The following is a 9,810-nucleotide window of genomic DNA, read 5'->3' on the forward strand; positions in this document are numbered from 1 at the left end:
CACACACACACACACACACACACACACACACACACACACACACACACACACACACTAAAAGACTTTATACCACATCGTTGGACGACGGTAAAAGACGACGAGAGAGTCAAACGACGAGAAAGTCAGGAGGCGCTTGATTTTTCAAATTCCTCCGACGATTTCATGCTTCACGTTATTACCCGAGGTGTTACGGCCTCGTGGAACAAGTCTCTTAATTATGACCACACGCGTCTCCTCGAGCGTGACCATCGTCCTCCTGCCACACCTATTCGATAATACTTGTAGAATTTGTCGATTCAATCACATGCAGTTTGTTTTCCAGTTGTGCTCGCGCGCGTTGCACCTTATTTTACGTTCCGATCCCGGCCCGATGACAATTGGCTTGAACCCCGATACCTTCAGGAATCCCGTCGAAGGAACCTGCCGACCTGCAGGTAGCTTCTCGCTGAAAGGGAATGAAGCAGACAGGGAAAAAGAGCGATCACGATGCTTACCTGTACACTTTTATTATTTTCATCCTCGAACAATCGACGGTGCGCGCGCGTGCCCCTACGTATCTCGTTTTATCAGGTGTATGCTTTTATACCCCATAAAGAACAAGAAAATTTTCCTGCAGAGAAGCATAAAAAGAGAGAGAGAGAAAGAGAGAAAGAAGAAGAGAAGGAGGACAAAAAGTCGTTGTGGAACGAGTCGAACAGCCAGGTGCTATTTCTCAAATAAATAAATTTAGATATCATGACTTTTAGAAATATATAACGTCAAGTTTAAATATTTGATTATATTATACTAATATATTCGTATAATAAAGTTCTAAGTTCTTCGTATATTTATTTAATTGAACATCAACATAGAGCCTTTCTTCGGATCATGTTAATAGTTGTGACTTGAAACTTGTCTCATACGAGATACTCAGATTTTTATTCAGAGTTAGATTCAAATTTTTCAGTGGAATAATATGATTTATAATATGATTTAACCTTATATCTATTAATTGTATCTAGTAATTATATCTAGTAATTGCGATTCAACTGACAAGCTCTGATCTAATTCTAGACATATAGTAAATCTAAACTCTGTATTAATAGTCGTCACTTAAAAGTTATCTCGAATGAGATACTCAGATTTAAATTTAGAGGTAGATGTGAGTTCTTCAGCTGAATCGCGATTTTATAAATATAATATTCACATACATTATATGACCTGAGTGAAACATTAAAATCTAATTTTATATTTAAATCTGAGTATCTCACGTGAGACAGGTTTCAAGTAACGACTATTAATATAGACTTAGGGCCCGTATTAATAGTCGTTACTTGAAACTTGCCCCAGGCAAGACACTCAGATTTCAATTTTTTGAATTGGACGTAAGTTTTCAGCTGGACCGATTACAGAAATATCATGTCACACATCTTATATATTTCAAATAAAAAATAAACTCTAATCTAACTCTAATCTAAATTCAGGTTAAAGTAGTTCACGTAAGATAAATTTCAACTAACAACTATTAATTCAGGATTAAGTCTCACTTGAGAGGAATTTCAAGTAACGACTATTGATACGGTTCTTTAATTTTATCGAATAAAAACAACGAAATAAATACCACACAAACAAGCGCTCACTCATCCCTCTCTCTCTCTCTCTCTCTCTCTCTCTCTCTCTCTCTCTCTCTCTCTCTCTCTCTTTCTCTCTTTCCCCCCTTATCGCTCGTAACGACGGAATTCGCGATGAACTTCGCATTGTTTACTGCGCGCATATGAAACACGACCTGCGCACGTCGGCGGTTCCGAGAGACCGCTACTTTTATCTCCTCCGATGCCTCATTACACATAGTTGCAGCCGAATTTATCGCCGGCGAACGGTACCGCACGTGAAGCATGCTACACATTGCGTGGCACATTGGCGATCGCGTCGCGATCACGCTCTCTCAAGAGAGAGAAAGAGAGATTGAGTAGCATAACAGTTGCTACCATACGTAGTACAGCTACGTTTAGTTGCACAGCTCGTCAACGAACTGCAACAATTCCTCCCTCCCCCTCACTCACTCACTCACTCACTCACCCACACACCCACCGATTCGCCGCCTCACCTGGCCATCGCCGCGGAGGTTTGCGCGTCGCGACTGCAGGCGAACGCCACGCGCACGGCGTTGCATAAGTGCTTCTCTCCTCGCCTCGATCACGGCCTTGACTTTGACTTTGACTCTTGATTACGATCACGACCACGACCAAGTAGTAGCGGCGGCTGTGCCGGCGCGCACGACATACGGTTTCGCAAGCCGCGTATGGGCGGATAGACGGGACCTCGTCGCTTCGCCTCCTCCTCACATCAGGCTGTGTTACCTGCGTTACAGCATTGCGCGCGCGCGCAGCGCCCGTTGACTGCGAAACTGCGACTCGCGGATTATCGCACGAGCCGCGCGAATCGCCGGCTCTCTCGATCGCTCGCACCGCGTCGATCGCGCGCCTATTTCAGACGGCGACAAGAGAAAGAGAGAAAAAGAGAGAGAGAGAGAGAGAGAGAGAGAGAGAGAAAGGGAGAGAGACGTCGCACTTGACAGTCGAGTCGATATTGAACTCGTGTTTCGAACACTTTGACTGCCAAACACACGAGTTATGTAGTTGGCGTGCGAGAACAACTCTTTGTTTGCACTATAATTACCTGTAATCAACTATAACTACTTCGTATACCGGGATTTATTGGATTGTGTAATAAGTAATTTTGAAATTTTCAAATAAAGTGACTGTACTTTTGCGAAATTACAATTTTATAAAACGACATGTGAAGAACGGTAAATTGTGATTTGGATTAAGACATCATACATTGTTTCATAAAATTAATACGACATAAAAGTGCAATCGTTTCTCATTTTGTCTGGAGCTCCTGAAATTACTCAGAATAATCGGAGAGAATATCATAATTTTTTCCTTTACTTTTTCATGTAAACTCTTTTCAATTTCACGATGTTTTTAGTAGTGCAGGGATAAAACTCATATTAGGGTGGGTTGAAAAGTCTTGCGAATGAAAATGAAGGAATTTTCTCTGCAATAAAAATTTAGTTTCATTTTCCAACGTAATCTTCCCCTCATTGAATGCACTTTGTCCAACTAATATATCAACACATAACAAAACATAATTTTGCAAATTAAGTTTTATTAGTGTCATCTTTGAATCCACGGGTTCGCCACACTTTTCATTCTGCCCTCGTAAGACCTATCTTGTGGAAGAGCAACAAATTTCGCTAGAAATAGTCAATTCTTTAGTAACACATTTCAGTTTCTAAGATATAGATGATGCGTAGAATGAAAGGATAGTCAGTCACTACAGAATGTCTGTTCCTCGGTTACAAAAGCTCATAGTTATTTTTACTCGAAAATTACACTCGCGTTCACAATATATTGTCTGCACGAACTTTTGCATTTTTAACAATAAACATAATTAATTAGCACATAATATGCTGATTTTGAAATGACATCGGGAGATAAGGTATCCTAATGTCACCGTGGCATTCCACGTGTTAACGCTAAGTTGTCGCTTAACGACAATCGAGTAGCGAATAGATAAGGCGAATAATCAGTGTACGAGTAATTTGCTCGTCGCGTGAGCTCGATTACTCGCAAATGCCATGTAAAGTCGGTCGCTTTTAAATATGCAGAGTATCCATTTCAATATTTGATGCATCTTTCATATCTTGTAGAAATAGAGTTCTTTTCCCGGAGAATATATTCTCACTGCGAAGCAGGTGTCGTTCTCGTAGCGATCTAATGAAACACTCATGTTATGCATGCGAAGTGTGCACTTCGATCGCGGTCGATCGATCTCTGCAAGTGCGTTTTCGTTCGACAGTAAAATACGGTAGGCGGCAAAGGGAGTGGGGAAAGATTGTTGTGTGAGAGATAGATTAATATCTCTAAAATTAGTTATTTTCGGCGCCAACTATACTTTTCCGTATTATCCTAATAAAAAAGTAATAGTATACTGAGAAGAGAAACAGTAAAAAATAAAAAAATTTTATTTGATGGATAACATATTTACAAAAATTTAAATTCCTTTACTTAAATGCAACATCAAACGAAAGAAATGGCTAATTAACTCAATTAGTCCAACTATATTTTTTGTACTAAACTATATTTTTAAACTATATTTTCTGTAATAATAACATGCATATAGTTATTATCATTAATATTATAGTATAATTTAATAATAAGATCGTTTTTTCTTGACCATAATTTATAATGATTATTTTTCTACTTGATTGTAGTTACAAATACCAATTTTTTAAATGGATAAACAGTGAATAGAGCTAAGCTTTTAAGAAAGTGTATGTTGAAAAATATCTTATATGAGTATAAGTAAATATATTATCGGTAATTCAGCGCGAATAAATCTTTATTCTCAGATCTTTCTTTCTCTATTTCTCAGATCTTTCTATCTTTATTTCTCAGATTTTTTCTCTCAATGTGGCAATATATACATATATTATGTCACAATAACATCACAATATAGTGATGCCACAAAAATGGCTCTCCCGACTATAATTCTTTCACTGTGTGCGCGCGCGATTATAGTTATAACTACCAGACACTTTTCTCTCAGTATATAGTCGGTGGAGTCAACGAAGGAACGTTTGAGAAAGAGAAAGTGGGTCTCCCTTCGATCGAAGCGTGTACCTAAAAATTTATGCTTTTTAGATACACGTGTCCGTTGAATGTGTCGCTTTCGACGACATCCGTGATGATCTTCAGACGATCTCGTCGCTGCCAGCATTTGATGTGTCAATTTTGCACAATAAACACGATCTTGATCGTAACCACGGTCGGATCGCAATTATTGGCAACGAGAAAAAAAGATGATTTAAAGCCGTTAGTAATTAATAATTCGCAGAACGTAGCAGGTAGGTACACGAACGAGACTGCCTGTGTAATACTATCGCGGTGTAGTTTTTTTCGTTTTTTTTTTTCCTTTTTACATAATAGACACATGTGGCACGCGGTGCCGGCAGGAATACGAATCGATCGTGTGTGCCAAGCGTGGCAGGAGGTATTTAAGAAATGCATGCACAAAGCCGATGTTACGTAATTCATTTTACACGTGCTGTCGTTCTTGATTGCAGAGTTTAGAGTCGTTTAGAGTCGTCGAGATTTTTTTGCTCAATGTCACGGATCGCGGCGGTTGCGATCATGACGAACAAATTAACTCGTTATTGTAGATTCGATGACTCAACGAATCGCGACGGAACAGTACAAATTATAATCGTATGAACTCTCGTAAAGTGAAAATGTTTCCGATTGCATCAGTGAAAGGAGCATTTCTCCGATAATAATCAGTGAATATTCACTGATTTCCCAGTGACAACGCTTTACTTGCTCAATTATATATCTTACTGATTTTAACCAATGGAAGTAAGATTTCACCGCAAAATCTGTAGCACACCAATTCGTTACCGCTCTACCGAATCCAACTTTTTGCATTTTTTGCGATGGAATTGACACAGGGAAGAAAAAAATATTTAAAAATTTATTTAGAATATAACGTTTATTTTCTTATGAAATAAAATATATTTCTGTGAAATAAAGTTTGTTTTTATGAAAAAAACTTTTATTCCACAAATAAATTTTCAAGTATTTGTTTCTGAATGCAGTTTTCATGTCACTTGCACACAATGATACGCAACCACTGCATGTGGTTGTAAATTGCATTAATAATAGGAACAGTTACCATTATTATCTGATTTTCTCAACGAGATTTTACTGATCGCGGCACTGACAAAAGATACTCGAAAATTTATTTCACAAAAATAAACTGTATTTCACAGAAATAAAGTTTGTATCTCACACAGAAAAAAAGATTTGGTTGATTTAACCAAATATCTGGTCGAATATGAACGATCCAGAAATTCCGATTGAAGTAACCCGAATTCTGTTTAAGTTAACAAGACTTGGTTGACTTAAACAGAATTCGGGTTACTTCAATCGGAATTTCTGGATCATTCATATTTGACCAGATATTTGGTTAATTCAACTAAACCTTTTTTTTCCGGGCACAAATAATTTTCAAGTATTTTTCTCAGTGTATATTTATAACTGAGCTCCAACAGCTTTTTCAAAATACACAGATTGTACTTCAGAAAGAATACATTTGGAAGTCCAAATTAGATTTACATTTTCTCGCTGATAAAAGGTTTATCTGAGCAAACTGAGAGCAACGGAGAATGATTGATTCCAGCGAAATTTGTGAAATTAATGATCAATGCACGGCTTCGGGGAAGTCAGATTGAAGAACGATCCTTTCCATTATGACGGGACTCGAGTTTATAGCTGAAAATAGTGCAGGGTCCATTTAAATCGACCGTGGACTCGTGCTGCTACCTATCGCGCTGTCACGGCGCGCGCGAAAGGAATGTTTTATGCATGACCGTCAAACAGAGAAATCTCCGGACAAATAAAGCGCTGATCTCTTCTTCAGGACGTCTCTCGCACCGCTCTACCTGCCCTGCGCTCTCCTTGTAGGCAAAAAAAAAACGACCGTAGCTGAGAACGCGACGCGCTCGTCGATTACGAGCAACAATGCTCAATCGCGATATTTAATCGTTCCTTTGGAGACATGAAAATTTGGCAGTAAAACGAGACTTTTAATAAATTAATAAAATTAATGAATTACAATAAAAATATGTAAACTTTTGTTTATTAATATTTTAAGTTAGTTTTCAAAAGTAAAATAAATAAATGGGATAAATAATTAAATAAACTTTTGTTTATTGATTTTTATTTAAATAAATAAATTGAATAAATGAATAAATAAGTTTTAGTCCATCCCAATTTTAGATTCACGTATACTAGGGAACCCAGATAGCATAGAGAATTCGGAAAGAATTCTTCAAAGTTCAGTTCAGTGAAAAGAATTCTTTTGCATCTAAAAATGAACTTAAAATTGGTGACTGAAATCTTTTTGAACTCTCTGTGCTATCTGGGAAGAGATACTTGAAAATGTATTTGTGTGATATAAAGTTATTTCTGTCTGTGACATATTTTTTCTTGCCAGACATATTTTTTCTTGCTCTTAGTATATACGGAGAAAAAGAGACTTGAAAATTTACTTATGTGATATAAGGTTTATTTCTGTTAAATAAACTTTTATCCCACAAATAAATTTGCAAGTACTTTCTTCTCAGTGTATACTAAAAGGAAAGAAAAATATCTAATTTTGCAAAAACTACAATTATTTCCGGCGCAATTACACTTTTTTTGTTCTAACAAAATTACTACTACTTAAAAGTAGTAGTAATTACTTTACTTACAGCTTTATATCCACATCTAAAACTGTTAACTGTTAACTGTATCATAAATTAGTTTGCTTACTTGACTATATTTATTTCACCACGCAATTATAATCACAAATATGAAATACGTTTCTTTCTCAATGTATCAAGGGACTTATGCTGCAATTCTAAGAAAATATACAAATAAATCATAAAATCGTAAAGTCGTAATTTACGAATCAATCATAATGTTGGTAAAATTCACAAACCGTAACTTTATTGACAATTTCTAGTTAGTCGTAAGATTTACGAGAAATCGTAGATATTTACGAGTTATTGTGTGACATACGGTTCGCTTAGAATTGCAGATCTACTCATAAGTTCTTACGAGTCTTACGAGAACATGTTACGAGTTTTACGATTTTGTCTAGTATTGCAGTATTAGATTCTAAAATCTTTCTCGTGTTTCTTTCCCTCTCTTCTCCTGCGACTATCATCAACGCACTTTTCTCTGCTGTTTTTCGTCTTCTCTTTTTTTCTAGAGTTTTTCTATCCCTTTAAATAGTCCAGAGCGCGCATGAATTTGTTACGATTATCACGCGTGAATTTTCGCTACAAGCACGTCGACTCTTATCGATTCTACCTAGTGCTATCCGAGCTATATCTACGCGTTGAAGTTCGTAGAAGGATCATAGAAGGAAATCTTAGAAAAATCTCGCTCCGAGATTTCATCTTGTGTATATTCCTCCCCCCGTGAGAAAGATCGTAAACGTTCTCGCTCTGGAAAAATATTTTGGATATCCTCGAGATCGAAGGAGATAATTCACGTAGACATAATTCAATGTCGCGCCGCTTGTTCCAGATTGAAACAAATGTACGACTTTAAGAAACTTTATCGTTTTCACGAGAAATTTACGCGTTTTCCTTTTTCGGGGTAATTTATGGCGTGGACCAATATGTTTGCCGCAAGGATGATCGCGTCTCTCGTTATGCGATGTGGCGTAACGTGAGTAGTGGAGCAATGTCAGAGTACATCGCGATGGAAAAATTTCAGGTCGCTCGACTCGTCACAAGAATCCGAAAGGACAGGCAGGAATGGAGGGGAGGGAGAGAGTTTCCTACCCGGAAACGCGTTCAACAGTAAAACGCTAATTCGATCAGGAGGTATAGTCGGCGATGGAACAACTAGTTTCCCTAGAAGAAGAGGAGAAGGAGGGAGAAGGAAGAAGAGGAGGAGGGGGAGGAAGATAACAATAAGAAGAACAAGAAGAAGAATACGAACAAGAGGGAGAACAAGAAGAAGACGAAAGAGAGAAGAAGGAAAAAAACAATACGATCCTCTAACGAGAAAGAAAACGGAGTCGAGCGCGAGCGAACGAAGGCTCAAAGGCGCACACGTACGATGCTCCGTTACGCGCATGCGTCAGAAGCGGTATCCAGCAACGTTCAGAGTAGCGTTCAGGCCGCGCGTTGCTGAAGCGACCAAACAGTCCCGCTGGCTGGCTCCTGAGGCCCGGTGGTGGGAAGATGAGGGGCCGGTCGGTCGGGCAGGTTGGTGGGGGACGAAAAAGACTGTCAACGGGGTTCGCGCGCTTCGTTCGACGACTGTAGGTAGGTGGCGAGGAGTGGGACGGACGAGAGGAGGAGCGCGGAGGAGGAAAGGCACAGTGGCGGCCGAGGCTACGGACCCAGCCTGAGTCAACGGAGCTTCAGTAGCTTGTGAGAGGCCTTACGGTCGAGATTGCTCCGTTGTGACGGTGGGTAGAGTCGACAGCCGCATACAGGATAACTGTAAATCCCAACGCGGTGAAGGAAGTGAGGAGAGAGAGAGAGGGAAGGAAGGAGGAGAGAGAGAGAGATACATGACGCGACCGATCCGGCGTGACTTACCGCGGGTGTAATCATTGACAACCGCGAATACTTAATTACCACGAATCTCGAGTTCAGTGTGAAAGGAAGCCTGGACCCTGGTTCGGGGCTGGTCCCTGAACCTCGGCTGGACAGTGAACCCATCATCAGCGGGGTGCCGTGTGATTGACCTCTATAATTTTATTTTGACACGAGCAACCGTGTCTTGACATTATCAGGTCTTTATCGTCGTCGGTCCCCCCCCCGAGTGAATACTCGCCCGCGTGGAGCATCACGTGGAGCAGGGACAGGACAGGTGATGGTGAATCACTCTGCGGAGGACGTGAACACAGATGGATTTGGTAGTGCGTTCCTCGGGATTCTGTGCGGCCTCCTCGGGAACGAGACTGTTGTGCGCGACTGACGTGCCGCGAGTGTGTGTGTAGGTAAATGACAGCTCTGTGCGAAGGACCGTCAGGATGCCGAAGATCTTTCTGATCAAGAACCGACTGCACCAGCAGCAACTGCGGCTGCTGGAGTCGTCGCACCTCGGCAAGGGCCCGCTACACGGCAGTGGCAAGGACAGCCCGTTAGGCAGCTCGGAGCCGCTCAGTCTCATCGTCACCAAGGATCAACGTAAGTACTGATGTGAGAGAGAGAGAGAGAGAGAGAGAGAGAGAGAGAGAGAGAGAGAGAGAGAGAGAGAG

General features: G+C 40.0%; 2 protein-coding genes across 7 annotated transcripts in view; both read left to right on the forward strand.

The window, feature by feature from the left end:
- Positions 1 to 8,751, forward strand: part of LOC116841543 — a 117,926-nt gene extending 109,175 nt beyond the window's left edge. Inside the window, exon 10 of the mRNA XM_032809604.1 lies at positions 8,310 to 8,751. Within this exon, the coding sequence (XP_032665495.1) occupies positions 8,310 to 8,399 (90 nt within the window). The 3' untranslated portion in view covers positions 8,400 to 8,751. The remainder of the gene's footprint in view (positions 1 to 8,309) is intronic.
- Positions 8,752 to 8,961: 210 nt separating this feature from the next.
- Positions 8,962 to 9,810, forward strand: part of LOC116841540 (transcriptional regulator ovo-like) — a 41,885-nt gene continuing 41,036 nt past the window's right edge. For 4 of the 6 annotated variants that reach the window (XM_032809595.1, XM_032809597.1, XM_032809596.1 and 1 more), the window contains exon 1: positions 8,963 to 9,739. In XM_032809595.1, coding sequence (XP_032665486.1) covers positions 9,583 to 9,739 — 157 coding nt within the window. In that variant the 5' untranslated portion in view covers positions 8,963 to 9,582. Of the gene's footprint in view, positions 9,740 to 9,810 lie in introns of all 6 variants that reach the window. The other 2 variants (XM_032809601.1, XM_032809598.1) reach the window with 1 other exon arrangement.

This window comes from Odontomachus brunneus, unplaced genomic scaffold, assembly GCF_010583005.1.
Source record: "Odontomachus brunneus isolate Ranch 3 - 2012 unplaced genomic scaffold, Obru_v1 Obru_scaffold_016, whole genome shotgun sequence".
In the NCBI taxonomy this organism is placed as follows: Eukaryota; Metazoa; Arthropoda; class Insecta; order Hymenoptera; family Formicidae; genus Odontomachus; species Odontomachus brunneus.